Source organism: Chlamydomonas reinhardtii, chromosome 9, assembly GCF_000002595.2.
Source record: "Chlamydomonas reinhardtii strain CC-503 cw92 mt+ chromosome 9, whole genome shotgun sequence".
NCBI classification, from domain to species: Eukaryota; Viridiplantae; Chlorophyta; class Chlorophyceae; order Chlamydomonadales; family Chlamydomonadaceae; genus Chlamydomonas; species Chlamydomonas reinhardtii.
The window spans coordinates 6,510,622-6,534,692 of NC_057012.1; the positions used below are offsets into that span (position 1 = coordinate 6,510,622).

General features: G+C 64.1%; 6 protein-coding genes across 6 annotated transcripts in view; 5 read left to right on the plus strand and 1 right to left on the minus strand.

Annotated features, from left to right (window-relative positions):
- Nucleotides 1-137: 137 nt before the first annotated feature.
- Nucleotides 138-6,669, plus strand: CHLRE_09g407550v5 (uncharacterized protein). The gene is made up of 11 exons (XM_043066208.1): nt 138-342; nt 441-518; nt 722-891; nt 1,115-1,296; nt 1,612-1,915; nt 2,125-2,524; nt 2,696-3,435; nt 3,667-3,712; nt 3,902-4,978; nt 5,302-5,358; nt 5,700-6,669. Exons 1-11 carry the CDS (start codon nt 325-327, stop codon nt 5,856-5,858), a joined length of 3,231 nt encoding a protein of 1,076 aa, XP_042921504.1. The 5' UTR covers nt 138-324; the 3' UTR covers nt 5,859-6,669.
- A 48-nt stretch (nt 6,670-6,717) lies between these two features.
- Nucleotides 6,718-10,069, plus strand: CHLRE_09g407600v5 (uncharacterized protein). Its single transcript, XM_043066209.1, has 5 exons — nt 6,718-7,021; nt 7,455-7,598; nt 8,559-8,798; nt 9,110-9,175; nt 9,404-10,069. The coding sequence occupies exons 1-5, from the start codon at nt 6,923-6,925 to the stop codon at nt 9,560-9,562; spliced, it is 708 nt and encodes a 235-aa protein (XP_042921505.1). The 5' UTR covers nt 6,718-6,922; the 3' UTR covers nt 9,563-10,069.
- A 2-nt stretch (nt 10,070-10,071) lies between these two features.
- Nucleotides 10,072-13,117, minus strand: CHLRE_09g407650v5 (uncharacterized protein). The gene is made up of 6 exons (XM_043066210.1): nt 12,952-13,117; nt 12,703-12,782; nt 12,358-12,526; nt 11,831-11,922; nt 11,420-11,476; nt 10,072-11,117 (listed from the first exon to the last, which is right to left on the minus strand). Exons 1-6 carry the CDS (start codon nt 12,989-12,991, stop codon nt 10,986-10,988), a joined length of 570 nt encoding a protein of 189 aa, XP_042921506.1. The 5' UTR covers nt 12,992-13,117; the 3' UTR covers nt 10,072-10,985.
- Nucleotides 13,118-13,247: 130 nt separating this feature from the next.
- Nucleotides 13,248-18,408, plus strand: CHLRE_09g407700v5 (uncharacterized protein). Its single transcript, XM_001697570.2, has 8 exons — nt 13,248-13,910; nt 14,377-14,424; nt 14,704-14,910; nt 15,362-15,470; nt 15,812-15,963; nt 16,171-16,392; nt 16,695-16,841; nt 17,168-18,408. The coding sequence occupies exons 1-8, from the start codon at nt 13,407-13,409 to the stop codon at nt 17,282-17,284; spliced, it is 1,506 nt and encodes a 501-aa protein (XP_001697622.2). The 5' UTR covers nt 13,248-13,406; the 3' UTR covers nt 17,285-18,408.
- Nucleotides 18,409-19,669: 1,261 nt separating this feature from the next.
- CHLRE_09g407750v5 (uncharacterized protein) lies at nt 19,670-21,209 on the plus strand. The gene is made up of 4 exons (XM_001697571.2): nt 19,670-19,848; nt 19,964-20,071; nt 20,169-20,288; nt 20,602-21,209. The coding sequence occupies exons 1-4, from the start codon at nt 19,801-19,803 to the stop codon at nt 20,650-20,652; spliced, it is 327 nt and encodes a 108-aa protein (XP_001697623.1). The 5' UTR covers nt 19,670-19,800; the 3' UTR covers nt 20,653-21,209.
- A 47-nt stretch (nt 21,210-21,256) lies between these two features.
- CHLRE_09g407801v5 (uncharacterized protein) overlaps nt 21,257-24,071 on the plus strand; it is a 9,432-nt gene continuing 6,617 nt past the window's right edge. Inside the window, exons 1-5 of the mRNA XM_043066211.1 lie at nt 21,257-21,668; nt 22,751-22,890; nt 23,308-23,382; nt 23,641-23,676; nt 23,949-24,044. Of these exons, the coding sequence (XP_042921507.1) occupies nt 21,413-21,668; nt 22,751-22,890; nt 23,308-23,382; nt 23,641-23,676; nt 23,949-24,044 (603 nt within the window). The 5' untranslated portion in view covers nt 21,257-21,412. The remainder of the gene's footprint in view (nt 21,669-22,750; nt 22,891-23,307; nt 23,383-23,640; nt 23,677-23,948; nt 24,045-24,071) is intronic.

Sequence of the window (24,071 nt, forward strand, 5' to 3'; positions counted from 1 at the left end):
GGAAATCGCGTCGGATGCAAGAGCTGCAGCGGGGAGCAGGAACGAGAATGGTGTTGCTGGGGAGGGGAATGGGCCAGCAGGGCACACAAAACTCTAAAACCCTCTTGCATTCTTGGCTCAAAGCACTTTATATATGACATACGAGTATGGCTGCCGACACCCGTGATATTCGTACTGCACCGACAGGCGTCCTCAGCAACTCTGAACGTCAGCTGTGGCTCACCGCGACCGCGGAACCGCCCGGGCCGTTGATTCGCCTGCTGGTGCCTGTGCCAGCCTGCAGCGAGCCGCTCGACGACGGGAGCGGGACGCAGGAGCCAGAATATGATGAAGACGAAGAGGGCGAGTCGGGGTTGGAAAGAGGCGCCCAGAGCTTTGCAGCCCAGAGGAAAAGGGTGCGGCAGCAATTTGCAGCGCGGCGCCTCGCGACCGCGCTGCAGGCGCTGCAGCCCGGCGGTCCTTGCGTCTGCTGGCCCACTCCCAAACTGGAGCATGTGGCGGTGGTGGTGAGCGGGAAGGTGAGGCCTGGAGATTTATGGCTGCGCGAGCGCTAGAAAGGAGCGGGCAGCACAGGCAAGCTTTCGAAGGAGCTCAAAGAGCACAAGCGCGGGAAAAGTTGCTGGCCCCCAACCCTCGCCCTGAGCAACTCGGTCCTGGCTTCAATCCCGACCCACATACGAGTATGCAGTTGTATTCAAATTGCCATGCCTGCTGCTTGCAGGCGAACGCAGCTGCAGGCTACAAGGCGCTCGCGGTCAACGCGGGCCGGCTGGGCTACCGGGTCGGCGACGTCAAGTCAACGGTGCTGGTCGCGCCTATGGGCTGGCCGGAGCTGCAGGCAACTGCGGGGGCAGGCGTGGGAGCGGCGCTGAGGGCGGCGGGCTGGCACTGGTGCGTGCCGTTTGTGGCTGCGTGATGGCGTGGCTGGCGATGGATGAGGGGTGGGGTGGGGGTATGGACCCCGCACGGAGGCTGGGTGTGTGGCGCCGCCTGTATGTTAGCCCAGCTCATGTGGGTCGGCAGCGCATGCAGCCGCCGGACTGGGCTTGGATCCAGACATGCCTCACACGCCCACGTGCGCTCCACACGTGTATTCCCTGCTATCCCCGCACAGCCTGGTAGATGGCGGCAGCAGCAATGTCGGCTGCAGCAGCAGCGGCAGTGTGTGGATGCGCTGTGACTTCCTGCACGCTGCCGCCGGCCGCCGCCACACGGCCCCCGCTCTGGCGCTTACGACACTGCCTGCAGCCGCCACAGCCGCCGTCGGCACGCTGGCACTGGGCATACGCGGCGCGGGTGAGCGAGGGCTGCGAGGAAGGTGGGGCCTTGGGAGCCGACCGCAACGTTCGTATGTGTGTGTTGAGCAAATGGAAAACAGAGCGCAAAGACAGTGTATGCGATGCAGCAACACGGCGGTGTGTGTGTGTGTGTGTGTGTGTGTGTGTGTGTGTGTGTGTGTGTGTGTGTGTGTGTGTGTGTATGTGTGTTGGTTGTTGTCAGTTGTGCAGGGCTGGAATGGCCACCACCGCTCGCACTTTCTCTCTCTGGCCAACATCTATAGCCCCCTACTCGCGAGTCACGCGACCTCACCCGCCCGGCCCTGCCCTGCAGGCGTGTACCGCTTCCAGCGCATCTCCCTGCTACAGCCGCCACAGCCGCCGCCGGGTCAGGCCCCGGCACCGGCCCCGGGCGAGGCGCCTGCAACAGCGGAGGCGTGTGTTACGTCCATGGCAGGCACGGGCGCGGCAGCGGGTGCGGGTGCAAGTGCGGGCGCGGCGGCGGAGGCGGAGCAGCAGAAGCAGGAGGCGGCGGCTGAGGACGCGGCCCTGGCGGCGCTCTTTGCGGACCGGGCGGCTCTGCGGCGCGCGGTGTCACGACTGGCTGAGACCCGTGTCCTGGTGGTGGGACCCGGAGTGTGAGTGGAGCCGAGAAGCGGTGTGGGGGCACCGGTACTTTCCTTGTCGGTCCCGAAGCACGGGGGTTGTTGGTGCGTGACATCATTTGTATGTGTGTAAGGTGCCTGCTTGCGTGCTGCGGGGTATGTGTCCCAACTGTCGACCCCACCCTACTTCGCCTGCCTCTCCCTCTTCCCCGTCCCCTGCACACACGCACACACACACACAGGCCCGCCTACCTGCTAGCCGCCCGGCCGCTGCCCGCCTCCGCCGCCGCCCGCGCCGCGCTAGCGGCTGGCTGGCTGGGGGCCTACGGGCTAGTCTTGCCGCCGCGTCTGGGCGGCTGGCTAGCCGAGGTGGCAGCCAGCCCCGAGGCCGAGCCTGAACAGGCGCGCACCGTGCCGGGCTGCTGCCTGTGGCTGGCGCCCGCGTCCTTTACTGCCGTGGCGGCGGCGGGGGCTGCGGGTGGTGGCGGAGGAGGGGGAGGAGGCGGAGGAGGAGGAGGAGGGGGAGGAGGAGCAGGAGGAGGAGGAGGAGGGGGAGGGGGAGGCGGCGGAGTGGAGTTTGGCGGCCTGGCGCGGGTGCCCGCGGCCCAGGGCGGCATGAGCGAGGCAGAGGTGGTGGAGCTGGTGGGTGGGTGGCGTGGAAATGTGCGGTGAGCGTATACGGATTTTGTGTTACAAGGGCTGTCACGAAGTGCGCGTTCGCGTTCACAGCGCACACGTACCCATCCCGCTAAGCACACCAGTCAGTCAGTCACAACCACTTCCCCACTACCCGCTCCCCTCCCACGTTTGCAGTTGGCTCGGGACCTGGCCGCCGGCTCCGCCGCACCGGCCGCCGCCAGCGGCTGCCCGTTCTGGGGCCCCGCCGGCCTCGTGTCCCACGGGTCGGCGGCGCCGCCAGGGGCCGAGGCGGCGCTGGCCAAAAGGCTGCAGCAGGCCGCTGCCGCTACTGCCGCTACTGCCGCTGCGGCTACTGCTGCTAGTGCGGCCGCTACCGCCATTGGAGGCGCCGCAGGAGGCGGAAGTGACAGGGGTGTCAGCAGCCCGGCAGCGACGTTGGCAACGCCAGGCGGCGGCGGCGGCGGTGGCGGTTGGACGACGGCCGCGGCGGCGCTGGCGTCAGGCAAGCATCCGACTCAGACGCAGGACGGCGGCGGCGGCGCAGCAGCAGCAGCCACCGCGGGACAGAACACCGGATGGACGGCGGCGGCGGCGGTGGCGGCTGGCGGCAGCTTTGCCGCGCCGCCGCAGCTGCCGCCGGCTGCCGTGACGCTTCGGCGCGTTACGCTGCTGGAGCCCGGAAGCGGTGGTGGCGGTGGCGGCGCCGGCTTTGGCGCCGGCTTTGGCGGCGGCTTTGGCGGCTGGGGCATAGGCGGCGGCAGCGACGGTCACGGCGGTGATGAGGAGGGGGCGGCCTTCGAGGGCAATGCCGCGGTGCGGGAGGCGATGCTGGCGCGCAGCAGCGACGAGGCGCTGCAGGCGGCGGCGGCGGCGCGGGCGGAGCAGCGGGAGCGGGAGCGCGGGCTGTGGGCAAAGTGAGTCGTGGGTTGTGTGCGAGGGAGGCGACGAAGGCAACGATGCGGGGGGTGGGGCGCCAGCAGGGTCTTGCTGACTGCGTATGTAGGGTATGTTTTTGTGTTGACGGTGTGTTGCATGAGTTGCATGTGCATGGATACCTCGTCGTGCCCTGCTCTACCCTACCGTTCACTCCACCATTACATCACTCCACCACTCCATGACTCCATAACTACATCACTGCAACACAGGCACCAGGCATTTCGGGCGACGCAGCTGGAGGCGGAGGCCGCGGAGGTGAGGGAGTGGGAGGGGGCGGGGGTGAGACATGCGGCGCCCCTGCGGTGGCGTCTGACCGCAGGCTCTGCCTCGTAGCACACACAACTACGGTATCTGCACCCGGGCCTCTCCCCTGCCTTCAAGAGCGTCTCAGCTCCAGAGCGTAACCTGTGTGGCTTTGTTTAACCTCATTCACCGCGCCCACAGTGCGGCGGCGGGGGCGCGCCAGGACCGCAGCTGGCGCGGCAGCACGGTCTGGTCGCCACAGTTCCCGTCCCTGCGCCGGGTGCGGCGGCCGGCACGGGGGCAGCAGCGGCTGGCACGGGGGCGGCGGCGGCAGCGGGCGGGACAGCGCGGCTGCCGCTGCGCGCGCCCACGTTTGGCAGCGGCTTCGCCAGCAGGGCTGGCGCCGGCCGCGGCATTGCGGGGCTCGCCGCATCTCGACCGGCGCTCAAGGCGGGAGGAGGAGGTGTTGCGAGCGTGGTGCGAGGAGGAGGGAAGGGAGGTGGCAAGGCGCCTGCCATTGGGGGCGCTGCGGCGAAGCCGGCTGGAGCCAAGCCGGCTGCCAAGCCCAAGGTGCCAAAGGCAGCAGCCGCAGCTGCAGCCGCAGCCGCGACAGCGGGTGCAGGAGTTGAAGCCGCGAGCGGGGAAGCGGTTGCGGGGGTGGAGGCGGGCGGCACGACTGCCACCGCGCCGGCAGCGCCGGCTGTCGCAAAAAAACGACCCGTAAAGACCGCTGCAGCAACCGCAGCTGCGGCCGTAGCTGGCGAAGGGGTCGACGGCGGCGCCGCGCCCCCTCCCAAGAAGAAGCCCAAAACCGCCGCTGCCGCGAAGGCGGCGGCGGTGGCAACCGCGGCTGCTGCAGCGGCCGCAGGCGCGGTGGCAGCCGAGGGCGATGTGCCGCTCACCGCTGGGCCGGGTGCGGCGGGAGAGGCAGCGGGGGCGGCGGCGGCGGCTGGAGTGGCAGCGGCAGCGGCATCCGCTTCGACAGCGGCGGCGGCGGCGGTAGCGCCGGCCAAGAAATCATTGGCGTCCAAGGCGGCGGCAGGTGCCAAGGTGATGAAGCGGGCGGCGGCAGCGGCGGCTCCCGCCCCCGCAGCAACCACCGCGGAAGGAGTTGATGGAGATGGAGTGCCTCCGGCGGGAGGGGAAGACGGTGCAGCGACAACAGCAGCGGCTGCTGCTGCTACTGCCACTGCTGCTACTGCTGCTACAGCGGCTGCGGCTGCGGCTCGCAAGCGCACCAAGGCATCCGACCTGGATGCGTCAGCAGTGGAGGCCAAGGTGCGGCCATGCGGGCGCGGTGGTGACAGATGGGGTGGTCAAGCCCGACATAACCGGGGGGGGCAGGGGCGAGCGGAGGCGAGAGATGTCGTGCTCCCAACCAAGCAATCGAGCTGGCGTGCATTGCTAGCAGTAGGCCCGATGCCTTGGGCGGGAGGGCGTGTGGGGCTCAGGGCGTGGGCGGGCGTGAGGTACGATGCACCCATGTCCATTCGGCTGTCTGGAGTTGATCCCACTCGTCATCGCGACGTGTTCCTTGCATGTGGCCTGACGCTGCATCGCCCGGTGGCATGTGCTCGCCGCTGCTGCTGATGATGATGCAGGTGGCGGCGGCGGTGGCGGCAGGGCGGCTGAGCGGCCTGACCCTCCCGGAGCTGCAGGTGGGCATGGGCGTGTGGGCGGGCGTGTGCGGGCGTGCGCGGGCGTGTGCGGGCGTGTGCGGGCGTGTGTGGGCGTGTGCGGGCGGATGGGGCCATGTGACCGACTGCAGGAGCCCGGCACGGGGTGGCACGGGGTAGGGGCCCGCGACAAGGGCGGGGGCCGGGTTCAATGTCTTCACCTCAGACCCGCTGTGCCGTTGTGCGTGGGCTGTAGCAGACTGCAAAGCCAGCCACCGGCATTTTACGCCTTCATCTCTGATCCCTGCACGGCTCGCCCGCCCGACATATCCTGGTGGCGCTTGACAGCATCCCCCCCCAAACACCATGCCCCAACACCACAGGTTGCCCTCAAGGCGCGCAAGGCGCCGGTCAGCGGCAAGAAGGCCGATCTGGAGGCGCGGCTGGCGGGGCTGCTGGGTTTGGCAGTAGCAGTGGCAGTGGCAGCAGCAGCAGCACCGGGGCCGGCGCAAGCGGCGGCAGTAGCAGGAACAGATGCATAGACGTGCGGAGGAGGGCTGGAGGCGGCGGCGGCGGCAGTAGCAGGGGCGGATGGAAGGATTGTGTATGGGGCGGGCGCTCGTGGGTGGGTGGGTGGGACTTCGCGGGGAGGGAGGGTGCGCGGGCGAAGGCGAGAAGGGCGGGAGAGGCTTGCAGGGCAGACTTGAGGGGTGCGTGCTGTGCGATCGGCGGTATGCCGCATGGCTGTCATGCTTCATTTATGCATCATGCATGCACACAGTGCATTTTTGGGCTGAGCCCCCCGAGCGAAGCGATCCAGGGGGGGGGCGAAGCCCCCCAGGATTGCCCCTGTCCGTGCGTGCGTGCGTGCGTGCGTGCGTGCGTGCGTTGACAAAAAGTGCCATACTGGCACAAACCGCGAGTGCCACGTATTATTAATTGCAATTACCTATTGTAGAAAAATAGACGGCAGGGAAAACTCGGCCGGAGCGAGAAGCGACCTCGTGAGTCCATGGACATCTTGACTTTCTTCAGTTCGCGAGTATAGCTCTCGGCCCCTAAATATCTTACATCCATGTATCAAAACATGTCGACGACAAGCGTCTTGGGGCAAGAATGTCGAAATTGTTTGCAACAGCCAAACCATGCGTCCCCGAGCCTTACATGTGTCGCGGCCCGGGATCCCGCGCCCGAGCCCGGCTAGCCGTTTGCGGTGCTTGAGTGGGATGTGGGTGAGGTGCATTTGGGATATCATGGACCGTGAAGTGGCGTGGGTAAGGTGGCGTGGCGTGGCGGGGACAGGGCATGTCGGTGCCTCGGCACGGCGTTGGCATAGTGGCCAGTCCCGCTGGATGGGCTTGCAAGGGTGCTGTTCATGTCGCCGGTGCCCATCGTCACATCCCCTTGCGCTACATGGGGCTCAGCCCATTTTCCAGCTGTACAAAGCTGACACCCCTTGTCACATTCGTGTTTAGCTGTTTGAACGCTTCGGACGCTTCCGTTCGCATTCGATCCTTGCCGGCTTGCGATCGAACTGCGCGCCGTAGCCTTTCTCTGCCACCAGTCGGATTACTTGATACCATTAAAGCTCTGCACCGCCGCGAAAATGGCCCCGGTCACCACCGCATCGATTCAGGCCGGCCTTCCGGAAGGCCTGTGGGCAAAAGCGACCTCGCACCCGTTCCTGGACGCTATCGCTGATCGGGTGAGCCATGTCGGGTCAGCGACGGTGCTCGGCGGCCGTCGGCGCAATGTGGGTCGGCGGGTCTTGACTGAGTCACTTTCTCAGCGCGCTGCCCGGCGCCGGCTGCCACACCCGTATTAGTGCCCGGCCCCTCACGCGCTGGCCCATGCCCGGTACTTCGTAGCTCGTAGCTCGTAGCTCGCCAGGGGCCGGTGATCGTCGCCTGTCGGAGCTTCCCGGCCAGTTCTGCGTCTGCTTGCCGGCATTGCCGCCAGGCCTCTCGCCCGCCCCCCCCCCCCCCCCGTTTCACACCCCGGGCACCACCCACTCCGCCTTCACATGTTACAGACCGCTCCCCTCCCTCCCTCCCTCCCTCCCTCCCTCCCTCCCTCCCTCCCTCCCTCCCTCCCTCCCTCCCTCCCTCCCTCCCTCCCTCCCCCCTTCGGACCACCAGACCATCCAGCCCGCGCAGTTCAACACCTGGCTGGTCCAGGACTACTTTTACGTGCGCTCCTTCGTGCGCCTCACCGCCGCCACCATGCTGGCGGCGCCGGACCACCACCTGGACGTGCTGCTGGGCGGCATGGCGGCGCTACAGGTACGGCCGCACGGGCATGTGCATGTGTGTGTGTGTACGTGTGTGTGTGTGTGTATGTGTGTGTGTGTGTGTGTGTGTGGGTGTGCGTGTGCGTGTGCGTGTGCGTGTGCGTGTGCGTGTGCGTGTGCGTGTGCGCGTGCGCGTGCGCGTGCGCGTGTGCGTGTGCGTGTGCGTGTGCGTGTGTGTGTGTGTGTGTGTGTGTGTGTGTGTGCGTGCGTGTGTGTGTGTGTGTGCGTGCGTGCGTGCGTGCGGGCGGGCGGGCGGGTGTGTGCGTGTGAGAGTGTGTGTGTGTGTGTGCGTGCGTGTGTGTTTGTGTGTGCGTGCGTGCGTGCGTGCGTGCGGGCGGGCGGGTGTGTGCGTGTGAGAGTGTGTGTGTGTGTGTGCGTGCGTGTGTGTTTGTGTGTGTGTGTGTGTGCGTGTGTGTGTATGTGTGTGTGCATGTGTTTCTCTCACCGCCAGACCGAGTTGCCCTGCAGCAAACGTAAAGGCCAAAGGGAAATTCATTTCTCGCAACAAAGGAAACACGATAACAAGGCCCCAACCACTCAAGAGCCCGGAAGCCCTTATGCCTTGAGCCCTTGCTCCTGTCAACCAGGTTCCAAGCGATGTAGGCCACGCTAGGCACCGCAACGCACCAAGTTGGACGCGGACCCGGCGCAGCGGCGGGAGCAGCTGCGCACAGCCCTTAGAGCCTGTGGGGCTGACCTGACGCTCTTCGAAGACATCTTCCTCAGGACGAGGTTTTCATGACGGTGTTTTCAGGCTACAGGCTCAAAGGGCTGTGCGCAGCTGCTCCTCCTTCTGCGCCGGGTCCGCGTCCAACTTGGTGCGTTGCGGTGCCTAGCGTGGCCTACATCGCTCGGGACCCTGGTCATCACAAGCCGCCACATCACAACCGACCAAATGACCATTTTCGGATTCACGTACTTTCCTCGCTCCCACCTTTTCTCCCACCGCCAGTCCGAGGTGGCCTGGTTCAAGGCCAAGGCCGCGGAGCGCGGCCTGCAGCTGGAAGGCACGCCGCTTCAGCCCGCCGCCCGCGACTACATCTCCTGGGTGGAGCAGCTGTTCGCACCCGCGGCGGCGGCGGCGGCGGGCGCCGACAACGGCGGCGGCGCGGGCAAGGCGGCGCCGTACGCGGTGCTGGCGGTGGTGTTTTGGGCGATAGAGGCGTGCTACAACACCGCGTGGGGCAGCCTGGTGAGGGAGTGGGCGGGGGAGGGGGATGAGGGGGCCTGGAGGTGGGGATGGGGATGGGTGGTGGGAGCGAGGGAGGGGGCCATGGGGGACAGGCAACTTTGCTTCCTTAAACCGGTTGAAACTGGGGGAGGCCTGGGTTTCGATACTGCGTGTTTTGGGTTCGTGCCATCCACTCTTTTGACTGTGGCGGAGTACTGTTCCGTCCATACCATCCTCTTACAACCTGCCATGCCCTGCTGGGGTTCGCTCACCCCTGCTCACTCCCTCTGCTCGCGCACGCACACAACAATTTCCGCATCCTCCTCCAACAGCGCGGGCGCGTGGCTCCCGAGTATGACGAGTTCGTGGAGCGCTGGGGCTCCAAGGAGTTTGTGCAGGTGTGTTGTGCAGGTGTTGTGCAGGTGTGTTGATGCTGTTAAGGGAACCGAGAAAGGTGCATGCTGCAATACGTGTGTGTTTCTCCTGTGTGCGTGGCGATGCGTTAGGGGCGCACGAGGGAGAACTGGTCGGTTTGTGCCATGTCGCATCCGTTTGCCCTGACCCGTACGGTCGTACCTCACCTGTGCAACTACTCCGTCGTACTGTGCCGCCGTGCCGTACTGCAGTACGTGGCGGACCTGGCCGTGCAGGCGGACGCGGCGCTGGCGGCCGTGCCGGCAGACCAGGCGGCGGCTGTGGCGGCGGCGGCGGAGGCGGCGGTGCGGCGGGTGGCGGAGCTGGAGGTGGGCTTCTGGGCCATGGCCTTCCACGTCGACAGCAAGTAGAGGGAGCTGGAAAGCAGGGAATCAAAGAAGCAGGGAGCAGGAAGTACGGGGCTTAGAGAAGGAGCAAATGTGGCGTGACGTGTTGGCTGCACATCCGCGGGGGCGCAAGCAGGCATCAACTAGTAGTCGGTGGGTGGCACGGAGCAGTGGAGCTGCCGAGATGGTGACTGACCGTGTGCCGAAAGCTGTATATTGTCATCACCTGGTTTGAAGATTTTGGCCTCGCCCAGGCTGCCACGTGTGTGAGTGGCCGGCTGGGGGCGCTTCGGAGTTCGGCGGTCCTTGGCGTGTTACCTACGCACCGGCGTTGTCAGTGGCCAATCAAGGGCTGTTGCTGGTTTCTACACTAGGCAAATTTGACTGTGTTCTAGACGTATTAATGACATGCGTCGGAATGCGCACCATGTGATGGCGGCATCGAAGAGCATGTGGTTACGTGGGGGCGCTTGTGTGCCGATTGCTGAAGCGATACGGTGAAAGGATGGGGTGAAGGAAGGCTGCGGGTCGGCAGCCGCACGTGATGGAACATGGCAAGGGGCAGGAAAGCGTAGTCCCGATGTGTGTGGCTCCCGCAGCCGCACCAGCCGTGGATCGACGGGTTGACCAGAACTGACCAGAACGCCTATGGCGCCTTGGCAGGCAGCCTTGCATCGCACTCAAATCCTAACAAGGACGTGGCGTGACGTGCGCGGTGCGCCAAGTGCATGTAAGAATGTAAGAATGTTCCATGTTTTGCCTCCCGAGCCGCCGGCACCTCGCGTCCCTGCAGACCCTGCTCCGCGCCAGCCTACGCCGGACCAACTCATGACCAACCCGACCACCGGATCCTAAACCTGCCATGCCCGCCGTTTCCCACTTTCCCAACCTACAAGTCAACCACAGCGTGTCCCCAACTCGGCACAAAATCAACCGAACAACAAAATCGTTGCACACACCCTGCGTGCGCGTGCGTTTGACCAAGCAGGACCCAGAGGTGGCACATGCTTATTCCTTCGTTCCAATTCTTCAACGCTCTCGGTGCCACAAAGATTCGGTTGAGGCACACTAATTCTACGAATACCGTACCCGAACAACGCTAAAACCAGAGCAGGGATGCAGGCGGCACCGGCGTGGCGCCATCCAGCTCCACTCCTCCAAGGCCGCTGTGCGCGCCGTTGCCGCCTGCTCCGCGTGTCGCTTTGCGTTCCGTGCGCGTGCCCCTGCCAGTGCCCGTGTTCTTGACAACCTCCGCCACAGCAGCCCTCACCTACCATGCATGCAGCTGCCTACGCCTGCTGGCCCACTTCAACAAAGTACCGTTCCCAATCCACACAATCTCACTCGGCACTGTGCACGCTAATGCCCTGCTGTCCCACCCTACTCGGTACTATCCCCCCCCTCACTAACCCCACACCCCCCGGTAAAGCCCTCCTTCCGCAGGCGCCTAGGAGGGCGGCGGCGCCGCGCTGACAAAGCCGCCGCCGTCATCTGGCGGCGGCGCCTCCTTCAGCACCGTGAATATGGCCCGGAACTGCGCGGGGCTCATGCGCACGTGCTTGAGCGCGCCCTCCGCCGTCTGCAAGCGCGCAGATGTGCACGCGTGTCATTCACTCGACCGTGTGGTTGGGTGGGTTTGGGGTCTTGTGCGTTGCGTCAAAGTTGCAACGACTGGGCTGGGTGGCCGCCAGACAACCCGATGCGGCGCATCCTGCGGCACATGCCGGGGCAAATCCCGCGCGGCCCCCATCACGCCACACGCACCCTCCATACCTCCAACCCGTGGCTTTGTGCACTGCAACACACCGCCCGCACCACAACGCCTGCACCTCCCGCACCACACCACCTGCACCTCCCGCACCTCCCACACCACCCGCGCACCTGTGTGTACAGCGGCTGCATGAGCTGCTCCCAGCCGCCCTCACCAAACAGCTGACCCTGGGGGCAGTGGGGGCGGTTGAGGCAATGGGGGCGGTGGGGGGGTGCTTAGACAGGAAGAAGGGATGGGCGTTGCATGAGGCAGGCACGGGTCCCGAACCCGTTACCCCGTCATCCCATCACGCACCACACAACCGTGCAGAAGGAGCCACACCAGGCCCTCGCCCTCCTCCCCGTCCTCCTCCAACCGGCCTCTTACTCACCACCTCATTTGTCAACAAGAGCCTCTACCCGGTACCCTACACCTAAGAACACGTCACGCCATCCCTGTGCACCTAATTATCCACCCCTGTCCGCATCCAAACCTAACTCCCCCCACACGCAGTCATCTCTCTCTCTCTCGCCCTCGCTCACCACCAGCTGGTCATTGCTGAGGTCGATCTGCCTCAGGTCCTCCGACACCAGGTAGTGCACGCCGTGGTCGGGCGCCAGCAGCAGCAGCGAGCCTTGGAGGCAGGGGGGGGAGGGAGATGGGGCATGGGGGTTGAGGGTTGAGGCTTGAGGGAGAGGGGCGGATGAAGTGGGGTATAAGGGCCGGTAGGCGAGGGCCGGTTGGTAGTAAGGCTGGGGCTGGGGAAGGAAGGGAGGATTGGAGGGCGGGCCGATGGCGCGCGGTGTCCTGAAGAGCGGTGGCAGAGGTGTTACCACGTCCCTTTGCCACAACCTGCCTCTCCACCTCACCTCCACCCCTCTCTCCGGGCCCTCATCTCTCTCCCCACCCCGCTCCCCCCCCCCTCCGGCCCCCATCTCTCTCACCTCCCACCCCATATCGCCCATCTTCCATCCCTCCCACCCCACCTTGGGTTCGGTTCAGTTTTGGGCTGGTATCTACAACCCTCCCTCCCGGCCCCCACCTCTCACTCTCACTCTCGAAGGCTCACCTTCCACGTACCCATCCAGTTTGGCCTCCATCCACTTGCCGCTTGTGGGCCCCTGCAGCATCACGCGCCCGTCAGCACGCCGCCGGAAGTTCTTAGACTTGCGGAACGCCTCGATGGACGCCGGGTCCTCCGCCTCCGCGTCCGACTTGGCCCCGGCGGTGGCGGCGACCTGAATGGGAGGATTGGCGGGGGTGGAGAGAGAGAGGCTGGGAAGCAGCAGGTGTTGTTGGGTTTGGGCGGGCAGGCGGGCATGTGGGTTGAGCTGGGATTAGGGTCGGAGGCAACATCTTCAACCACAAGCACACAAATCAGAACCGCATGAGCACACGCGCACCCGACACGCACCTCTGACAGCAACGCGCCGGCGCGAAACCCGCGTGCCTGAGCCCACGGCGCCCCCGCCTCGCATGTCAGCCGCCTTAGCCCTGCGCATGCGTGCATTCATGCAGATAGTCAGTCAGGCAGGCAGGGAGGCAGGAAGGGAGGCCAAAGGGTTGGTTAGGTGTGATAGGGTATTCGGGCTGGCGCAAAGCCTTCACGGAGGGAAGATGGTCAGCCGGCACGCGCAGCAGCAGCAGCGTTGGGTGCTCGCACCTGCTAGCAGCGACACCGATTTGCGAAGTGAAGTCGACATGATAAATGCGCCTTCTTCGCTGGCGCGCAAAGAATGGGCGGGAAGCTGGTGCCGGGTGGCAAGCTTGCAATGCCCGGAACTGGCCAAGCCTTGCGCACGTTCACTGTAGGCCGAGCCGCCGATACCTGCTAATGCTATGGATTATTGTCTACAGTATCGGCAAACCAAACCAGCGCCTCGGCCTGGTGCCACGGAGGCATAACGGCATGCATTTCGGGATGGGCTCGCAGGACCTATTTGTCTGCTGGAGGGCCGCCCTACAGCCAGACTGCACAGGCTCTCCATAAGGGAGCCAAACATAATAGATCTAAGCACAGCCTGGCCGCTGCACGAGATTCGCTTGTCAGGCCAGAACCCTAAGGCGAAGCCAAAGTCTTGCAGCGCCCGTTTTTTCGTCCGCGAGGCGTTCTCAAAGATGGCTCTTAGATTGCTAGGTGCAGCTGTGGTGCTGGCGGCCTTCGCCAGCGCCGGGGCCCTCCAGGACCGCCTTCTGCGCGCGCAGCACACGCAAATGCTGCTGGAGGCCCAGGCAAACCCTCTGGGCGCCTTCAAGGAGTGGGCCCAGACGCATTCCCGGTCCTACGTTAACGACGTCGCGGAGTTTGAGAACCGCTTCAAGGTCTGGCTCGAGAACCTTGAGTACGTTCTCGCCTACAACGCGCGCACCACGTCGCACTGGCTCACGCTCAACCACCTGGCCGACCTGTCGACGCCCGAGTACAAGTCGAAGCTGCTGGGCTTCGATAACCAGGCTCGCGTTGCTCGCAACAAGTTGAAGACCGGCTTCAGGTACGAGGACGTGGATGCCGAGGCGCTGCCCCCCGCCATCGATTGGCGCAAGAAGAACGCCGTTGCCGAGGTCAAGAACCAGGGCCAGTGCGGCTCCTGCTGGGCCTTCGCCACCACCGGTAGCGTGGAGGTAAGGGGAAACGGGGCGGGGCTGGGTAGTTTGGCCGACGTGGAAGAGTGAGGGTTTTTCGTTGGCAGCAAGACAGCGGTTTTGCCACTGGCCACGTGGCGGTGTGGGGTTTTTCTGGGACAGAGTGCTTTTACTCCACTGGAGTTGTCAACGGGACCAGCGTTTGGTGGACACGCTTATTTCGGTTGCGGTCCTCGTCGTTACGTTCCTGTCCAGTATTGCGCCCGCCAAGGCTCCCGCCTGCGCACGGCCTCCTAGCGCTTACGTGTCGCCTTGAGCCACGAACCCGCCTGTACGCACCTGGGGCACCCCCTCCTTCCCCAAATATGCACCTCGACTCGCGCAGACTTCTTCGGACTTTCCTTGGGTCCTCATCTGACTTGTCCAGACAGCCCCGTCCTTACCCCGCCCCTGCCTCCCCTGCTTCCTTTGTCTCACCTTCCCCAACCCCACCGCACATACACAGGGCATCAACGCCATCGTGACTGGCAGCCTGGTGTCACTGTCGGAGCAGGTGGGCGACACAGAGAGAGGGAGTGGGAAATGAGCGTATGCATGCGTGCGCCTGCGGGTTGTTGGGCGAGAGGGGTGCCGCCTCCCACGCCTACCCCTTCCCCTTCCCCACCCCTTCCTGCATGCCCGGCCTCCCTCACCCACCCCTTAGCCCAACCTCCCCCCCCCCTCCACCAACCCACTCCACGAACCGCACCCCAACTCAAACCCCACCCCACCCCTACTCAACCCCAACCCGACCCCAACTCAACCCCCACCCCACCCAAACTCCCAAACCCAGGAGCTGGTGGACTGCGACACGGAGCAGGATAAGGGCTGCAGCGGCGGCCTGATGGACTACGCCTACGCCTGGATCATCAAGAACAAGGGCATCAACACGGAGGAGGACTACCCCTACACCGCCATGGACGGCCAGTGCGACGTCGCCAAGATGAAGCGCCGCGTGGTCACCATTGACAGCTACGAGGACGTGCCCGAGAACGACGAGGTGCGTGTGTATGTGTAAGGAGGGGAAGAACGGAACTCGGAGCGAGGTAGAGGAGGACCTCGCAGGGCGGGGGTTGGGTAAGCCATTGAGCAGCTACGGGAATGTGCCCGAGAACGACGAGGTGAGGGGGAAAGGTGCAAGGGGAAGAAAGGAACTCGGATCAGCGGGGTAGAGGACCAGGGGAAGAAGAGGAACTCGGACCAGCGACGTAGAGGAGGAAGGGCAGGGGTTGGGATAAGTCATTGAAGAGGACGTGCCCGAGAACGACGAGGTGAGGGGAAGTGGAGGTGGGCGAGCCGCAGATGTGGAGAGTAGCAGTGCAGGCGACCCACTTCAGAATATCAACCCATCATATTTTCACACACGTGTATCGTGCACTGTCCTATTCTTTTGCCTTAACGCACATAAACCCCACGCCACAACTCGCACGCACACGCACATGCACATGCAGGTGGCTCTGAAGAAGGCCGCCGCGCACCAGCCTGTGGCTGTGGCCATTGAGGCGGACGCCAAGTCGTTCCAGCTGTACGGCGGCGGCGTGTACGACGACCCCACCTGCGGTGAGGGGGAGGGGGGGTTAACTTTGAACCAATCCCGTAAGGAAACAGTCGCGCTGCAAGGAGAAACTGCAGGGGGAGGGGGCAGGGCAGTCAGTGTCGAGCGTGGGGGTATGGGGGTTGTTGAGGGTGTGTGTCGTGTGGTTGCCGTGAGGCCAGTCAGACCTGAAGCTAAGAGCGCGGCACGTGCTCGTCATCAGTACCCGTGCCTCAACCCCCAAGCTTATACGTGGATCTCGCACTACATTTCTGGTTTGGACGGCGATTCCTGAACTATTGGGACCTATCTTCGTTGGGCTAGGGCACAAAACCCCACCCCCTCTTCAAACCCCACCCCACCCCAGGCACCAGCCTGAACCACGGCGTGCTGGTGGTGGGCTACGGCAAGGACGTGACTGGATCCGGATCCAACTACTGGATCGTGAAGAACAGCTGGGGCGCGGAGTGGGGCGACGCCGGCTACATCCGCCTCAAGATGGGCTCCACCGACGCCGAGGTGGGCGGGGGAGGCTGGGGGGCGGGCTGAAGGGGTGGGACGCAGGGGCTGGGGCGTGGAGGGATAAGGACGTGTCCCGCAGCCAAATGCCTAATGGGTGATTGCTTCAAGTGGCAGCTTGCTAAACGGTTGGGAGCAACCGCCCAATTGGCAGCATCCCGTGACCCACCTCAAGCATACCCCCACCCTGTCTCTGGTTCCACACAGGGCCTGTGCGGCATTGCCATGGCTCCCTCCTACCCGGTCAAGACGGGCCCCAACCCGCCCACCCCCGGCCCCACTCCCGGCCCCTCGCCCAAGCCCGGCCCCAAGCCCGGCCCCAAGCCCGGCCCCACCCCGCCCGGCCCCGTCAAGTGCGACGACGACAACGAGTGCCCCAACGGCTCCACCTGCTGCTGCGTCAACGAGATCTTCAACATGTGCTTCCAGGTGTGTGTGTGTGTGGGCGTGTGGGTGTGGAGGGGGCGATGTGGGGCCAGGTATGGGTGTGGTTGTCGGCGTGGTTGTAGGCGTGTTATCAGGGTCGAAGCAAAGCAGCTTCCCTTCGCATGCACAGTGGCGGCCCTTTCACCTCTCCTTTCCTGACGCAGCTTTTCCTGGTGCCTCACGGCCCTGTCTGCCACCTTATGCTGCCCCATGGCAGTGTGCCTTCTCCTTCGCTCTCTCCCCCTTCCCTCCCTATTTACGCCTGCCCCTGCCCTCCCTCATTACTCCTCCTCGCCCACCCGCAGTGGGGTTGCTGCCCCATGCCCAAGGCCACCTGCTGCGACGACCACGAGCACTGCTGCCCCGCCGACCTGCCCGTGTGCGACACGGACGCGGGCCGCTGCCTGCCCTCGGCCGGCGTGTTCCTGGGGTCCAAGCCCTGGGCGGCCAAGGTGGGTGGGGACGACAGGGAAGGGGAGGAAGATGGAAGGAGGGGGAGGTACGGGGCGGGGCGGGGTGGGGCGGGGGAAAGAGAGGAACGGGCATGGAGGGACCCGACCACGCGCCGCACCCGGACTGGCAAAGAAAGGATGAGAACGGGCTGGGGGGCCAGCGTGGGGTGTAGCTGGTAATTGACGGGGCGGGAGGAAGGGCTAGTGCCCGGAAGCAAACCCACGTACCGTACGACCGACGAGCCACGCGACACGACGCATGCTGCATCTCTGGCCCCACACTCCGCCCCAACCTCCTCCCCATCTCCTCTGCCCCACCCCCGCAGACGCCGGCCGTCCGCCGCCCCCGCTCCACGTCGCTGGGCGGCATGGCGGGCCGCCTGGCGCAGAAGTTCATGGGTGGCGGCCGCGGCTTCCTGCGCCGCGGCGAGCCGATGAACTAGACATGCGAGTCTGGGTGCGAGTGCGATGGGCGGCGCTGCTACAACGGCTGTAGCAGCTGCAGCGGCTGCAGCTGTCTCTGGCGCGCTGCTGTGGCGCTGCGACGAAGCTGGGGGAAACGGCAGTAACTAGAGGCGCGTCTGCCATATACACATCGCAAACAAGCACACGAGCAGCACAGCGGCCCGATCTGCAAGCTCGCGTGTGTTCATTGCGCGCGCTGCAACATTGGCGGCCTTAATAGCAATCACGGTCGGCCTGCGGGCGGAAGTGCGAGCCTCAACCCTCGATTACTCAGCCAGCAGGAGCAGCAGCAGCCACAAAGCAGCCGCTGTCTTTGTAGTCAGTGGGCGCACTCCCTAATTGTACGATGTACGGACTTGTGTTTTACGGTTTGCTTTCGAGCCGAGCCGTCTCGCGGTGTGCGCGGGCGGTTGTGGCTGAATGACACAACGATTGAAACAGACCCACAGAGCGTGAGCTAGGCGCGGCGGGGCGTTTTAACTATCTTGCTCGGGCGCGGTGCTAGCGGGATGTGTGGACTGGTTCGCATGTGTGCAGTACGTTTGTTTGCTCTAGTGTGTTAGGGTGCGTGTGTCCCACCTCTCTGATTTCGGACATCCTGTGTGTCGATGCATCCCGCACTTTCTTCGCTGATGCCGGCTGCCTTGCAACACGAACACACGTAACATACCCTGGTGTTGCAATTCGGTGCTGGCTGTTTGCAGTCTGGAGATGTTGGTGGCAGGAGTGTTGCGCCAGTGTATGATTAGCTCAAATGCGTGTGTACCTGCCTGACTTTGCGGGGTGAACACCCAACCATTTTTCACCACACAAATTGCGCGTGAGCGCCCGAACCGGACATGCGTCGCCATCAGTGCGGGGCAGGCTATGTGCGCGCCAAGCAAGCAAGCAAGCACCAGTCTACTGCTACTGATAGCAGAGTGTGTACATCGACAGACGAGGCATGGAGGAATGGTGCGCAGCCCCAGGCGGCTCAAAGTGGTGGTGACGGGGGAGGCACGGGCAGGCTGACTGGAGCACACACTTCCTACCTGGGCTCCCGGCGCAATGTCCTTGTGCCTCCCGGTGTACAGTAAAGGCTATCCTGTAACAGAGATGCGGCTGTGTCTGCGCTGGGGCGTTTCTAGGGTAAGGCGAAATGCTGGGAGAGCGAGCACTGGTCTGCACGGCCGGAACTGGTTCCTCCTGTGCTTGGGCTGCCGACCATTCGCACAGCAGCCCGGGCCCCCGGCCTCTGCAGCCTCCGCAGCATCTAGAGCAATTATAGACAGCGGTAGCTAGCTGCCGGACCTGTGAGCGCTGGTGCCTTCCCCCCTCTTGCTGCGCACCCCACCTCTATCCCGCCCCAGCCCTGCCGCCGCTCTACCCGCACCCGATATTCAACCGAGCGCGAGGGGCGCTCAACGTAAACGGAAGTCCAAATGCACATGCCTTCCCAATCAAGCGGTCTGAGGCAAAATGACGATGGTAGGGTTCGAACCTACGCCCTTGCGGACAGGAGCCTTAATCCTGCGCCTTAGACCACTCGGCCACATCGCCAAGCTGCCCGCTTCAAGGACGGGGATGATCATCTTGATATTTTAATCATATATACACTATTTAATTGTAAGGTCTCCTCTCGGCTCGGCAACGGCGCCACCGCCGCAGCGGCAGCGCAGCACCCGGTGCGAGTGAGCCGGCTATTGGTGCTGCCATGCCTCAGGTCGGTCGCCCTCGCCGCCTCACTCCGGCAACAGCAGCGGAAGCGAGAGCACGAGCCCGACCAGCCCGAAAGCGGCGGTGGAGAGCGGCGCGATCGGACCAGCAGCCGTACGGATGGCACTGGTGACGTAGGCACCGGTCCCTCGCGCGGTGGAGGGCATGGCGTCTGAACTTGAAATCAAAATACGACACTCTACCGAATTTCGGATGTGAACGTCCATGCGGGGGGATGTCCATGTGGGAGGACGATGTGCCGAGTGGTCGAGGGCGCGGCATTGCATTTGTGTCCTGACCAGGATAGGTCCTCCCCGTTCTCGTGACGGTCTGGGTGCGGGGTAGCCCTAGCCTTCTGTTGCGCGTTGCCCCTTGGCAAGCCGCGTGCTTCCTGCCCAAGCAGGCGTGTGGCTGCATTCCACCCACACCACGATGCTGTGTTCGCTCACGCCAGTTCACCATCCCTAACCCCTCCACGGCTCCAGTCCCCCCTACTATGTGTTGGACACAGGACACTTCTTTTCAGAGCGTGACTGGCTGGCACGAGAACGGCGCTGCGTCAGGTGGATGCATCGTGCCGGGCGAGGGCAATGCGGAGGCGCTGGGCCGGGCGGGGTTCGATGGTCTCGCCTTCCCCTGGCCGGCTGATTGCTACTAAACTATCCAGACTTCCACTAAACTCTCGAAACCAGCGTATTTCACTGCTCTGCTCAAGCTCTACCCGCATTCCTTCCTTACTTGCTTCCCATTCTAGAACTAGTCTCAACATCTTCCTTCGTTCTTTGATAGCTGTACAGCCATGGCAGACCCTGTGGCCGACATCAACGTGGACTCTAGACAACTAGCGGTACGTCAACACTGACAGGCTTTAGACTGGGGAAAAGACAGCCCGAAGGTGTTGCCGCGGACTTGGTTTGCAGCCTTGCTGATAATATATTTGCATCTTCAAATATTTAAAACAGGAGCTCAATGAGCAGAAGGACGCGCTGTTGTCGAAGGTCGCAACACTAAAGAAGGAGCTGCAAGACTGGCGGATAAAGCTGGACACGCAAGTGAAGACCTATCGGACGGTGGGTGGGATAACAACTGGGGTCTGCAGGGCGTGCTGGGGTGCAAGAGTCGGCAGCTTATCCGCGGTTCTACCCTCCGCAACTCTTCGGTCCTCAGGAAGTTGGCGACCTGCGCAAAACACTCAACACGGAGGTGGAGGGGTTGCGGTCAGAGTTCATGGAGCTGAAGACGGCGCTCAAGCAGCAGCTGGAGCTGACGGCAGGGCTAGCATCACAGGTGAGGATTGCTGGTCACAGGGGCTGGTAGGGTGCGGGGCGAGTGTAGCAGCCCATCGCGCCGTGGCGCAAAGCCAGCCTGGGTGTGCAGACGGCACCAGGGGAAAGTTGGATATTAGGGGTCAGGGCCATACCGTGTGATGGTGAACGCATTGAGTCGTGGGAGCGAGCAAGCTGGCTCATGGTTGCCTTGCTGCTGCAGCACTCATTGGTCCACGCCTGTCTGTGTTTCTAGAAGGCTGCGCTCATTTGCAAGCATGCCGAATGCCAATCCAATGCCGTTACATCCTCAAACTGCCAACCCCCGCCTGCAGGAGGTCAACGACGCAGAGGCCCGGCTGCAGCAGCTCCAACAGCAGCATTGAGTCCGGACGGCATGGAGGGGGACTGGTGCTGGATCCGGAGTGGGATCTAACAAGCCAGGCGAGGGCAGGCGGGGCCCACGCGCTGGCGCTGGCGCGTGGCCGTGAGCGGCTGTTAACGGCTAGATGGGAGCTGGTGCGAAGGATAAGGAATTCATATCAGGTGTAGATTGATTGAAGGTTTGGCTCATCAAGACTAGGCGGACTGATGAATGGGGGATATGGGCAGGCTCTTGCTGACTGGCGGTAAGCCGGGACAACGCTCCAGTCCGGTATGTTCATACAGTATGTACAGTACGGTTAGGGGTCGGCGTCGGGCAAGGTAGCGCAGAAGGACAGCTTTTGTGGGCGTCGGAGGGGTCAGGGCGCGGAGCTGCCACACGTCAACGCGGGTGTGGCTGGGGCCACGATATTACAGGGTCGTGGACGTTGTATCGCTCGCTTACCACAGTTGTGTTAGCGGCATAGGTACATACAAATAGAATACTTCGGTCGCGACTCTTTTATCGCTCGCAACGCTGCTGAGAATCAAGCTACATTATTTTCAAGCGTCGAGCTTTTCTACCTGAACCGTCGTCATTGAATCGCGTTGAAGATGCAGCACGCAATGCGTGGCCGGCTGGGTACTCTGCGTGGAGCAGCGCAGAGCAAAACGCCTCGCCGAGCTGCGCTTGAAGTCGTCTGTCGCGCTTCTAGCAGCGCTTCGTCATCAGGCAGCTCGCGACCATATTATCCACCTGGAAGCTCCATCCCCGGCGGTGGCATGTATGGAAACGGCGTGAATGGGGCAAGCGCGAGCAGCTCCCGCCCGATGACCGCCGCGGAGGTCCAGCAGCGCACGGAGCAGCTGCGCGAGCTGGTGCAGGAGACGATTCGCATCACCGTCAGCACGGGGCCACGCGGCATCTTCCGGGCCATGCAGGCCGCGCAGTCGGTGGCGGGGCTAGCGGCGGAGTACCTGCAGGCGGGCGCCGTTGACGCTCCCCCCGTCTTCCTGAGGAAGCTGTTTGAGAAGCTGGGTGAGTTCACTTTACGCAGCATGCGTGGACCAAGCATAGTTGCTAAGGACTGGCCAGAGCTATAAAAGGGGAGAGTGAACACAGGGGCAGCCGCGCCACGTCCGGCGTGTTGGGTACGGGGAGGGGAGGCGGAACGTCGGGAATGCCGGAGGGGCCGGCATGCACCCAGCTGTGGCCACGCCGTCACAGCCACGTGCCACGGGCGGCCATATGAACGCCATCATACTTAACACCAGGAGCTCAGCATCTCGTCACTGCCAGCCACAGCAGCAGCAGGACCGGCGGCAGTAGGGCAATAGCATCGGGGGGCCCTCCCGGCGGGCAGGGGCGTCAGTTGCTCTCCCCGTCGGCTGTGCTCCTAGTTGAGGGGAGAGAATCAGACACCGTGTGGGTTCACTGCTGCCCCTTGTGGCACCCAGGGTTCCTAGGAAATCCGGTGGGGCGGGTGCGAGTGGAGGGCGCGCCCGCTGGCAGGGCCCCGCACACTGGGGAGGGCGGGGGAGGACCCACCTGTCGGGAAGGGCACTGGGGTCCGAGGGGCTGTACGGCGTGTGCTGCGGTGCTGTACGGACAGGACGGAGGCGCCGTACGGGGGGAGACAGCCACGTGACTGTACACGGGCAGGGGCACTGGCAGGGGCACATGCGGCCAGGGGAGGGCGGCCAGTGCCGAACCCTGGGGTTCGCGCCCCTGCGCTACTGCCGGCGCCGGTGTAGGCGGCTACTGCACACTGCCCCCACGCCTGGCTGGCACCCTGCGTATTGGAACACTGCAATCCTCTAACCCCCTTCTTCCTCTCCTCTGCATCCTGGGTTGCGCGATGATTCCTTGAACTATGGGACCTACTTCGTTGGGCTCGGGCATATGAACCCCCTCCCCTCCCCGCTCGCATGACCTGACTTGTCTTTGTCCTGCGTCTTCACATCTGTTTCCTGTTGGGAATGGTGAAAACAACCCCTTCCTTCCCTCCCCGCCTGCACTCCACAATCAATCATGAACGTAAACCCTCCCTCCCCTGCCCCTTTCCCTGCCCCTTTCCCTGCCCCTGCCCCTCCCTCCTGCCCCTCCCGCCTCCCACCCAGGCGCCACCTACATCAAGCTGGGCCAGTTCATCGCCAGCAGTCCCAGCCTGTTCCCGGACGAGTACGTGCTGGAGTTCCAGAAGTGCCTGGACAAGACGGAGCCGGTGCCCTACGCCACCATCGAGCGCATCATCGAGCAGGTGCGCGTGGAAGCTGGCGTGTGTGTGCGTGTGCGGTGTGTGTATCAGTATGGTCGCAATGCAGTGCGCGCGCAAGCGGGATGCAGGTAAGGGGGTTGGGGGTCGGTGAGCTATGGTTGTGCGCTAGATGCGAAGGGCTACCGTAGGAGGGGGCTGGTGAGGGAGGGGCTGGAGAAGGCAGGGCAGACGCCGCCTTCTGGGACCACCCAGACACACGATTGGCTTCGCGTGTGGACGGTGCTGAAAGCCGGGTGTGTGGGAGCCTGGGAGTCCTGCAGGCCCGTGTCGCGTTGCTGCGCTGTGCTGTACTGTGCTGCTTTCCCGCGTGGGTGCTTGCACTAGATTGAAGAACGCTGACCCCCCTCTCGTCGGGCTTGGGCATGTAACCCCTCTGGCCCCCTCCCACTGACCCCTCAGGAGCTAGGTCAGCCCTGGGGCAACGTGTTCTCCTCCATCGACCCCGTGCCGCTGGCCTCAGCCTCCGTGGCGCAGGTGGGTGCGGGCGTGTGTGCAGATGGGCTCGAGTGTGCGTGTGCGTGCAGTGCAGGAATTCTGCATGTGGACGCGTTTGGGAACTGCTCAGGAGTTGGCCAAAAGTGGATTGAGGGGGGTGGACGCAGTGGGGATGGGACTGGGAGCGCCCGCCGACATGCCGTGCTGTGCAGGTTGTACTGCTCACCGCATGCAACTTCTTAAATTCCCCAAAACTCTCAAACCTCCACGCCGCCGCCGCCGCCGCCCGGGTCGCAGGTTCACGCCGCGGTGCTGAAGGACTCGAACAAGCAGGCGCGTGTGCTGGGGGCTTGGGGCTTGGGGAGGGGAGGGGCGGGGGCGGACTGGCGGGGCGAAGCACTGGGCTTGATGTGTAGGTGTTGGGCAGGTGTGGTTACCGGCCCGGTCGTCACGTGTGTGGGCAAGGAGCAAGCTGCATGCCTTGGTGCGCCTGACTGCTGCTGCTGGTTCACACAGCGTGTACGGCCTCACACACGTGCGCACGCAAGTGGATACCTGCTGCTTTCTAACAAGATGTACGATCACGCACACGTGCCCACGAGCAGGTGGTGATCAAGGTGCTCAAGCCGGGTGTGGAGGACACGCTGACCACCGACCTGTCCTTCGTCTACCTGTGCTCGCGCTTCCTGGAGTTCCTGCAGGTGAGGGAGGGAGGGAGGGAGGGAGGG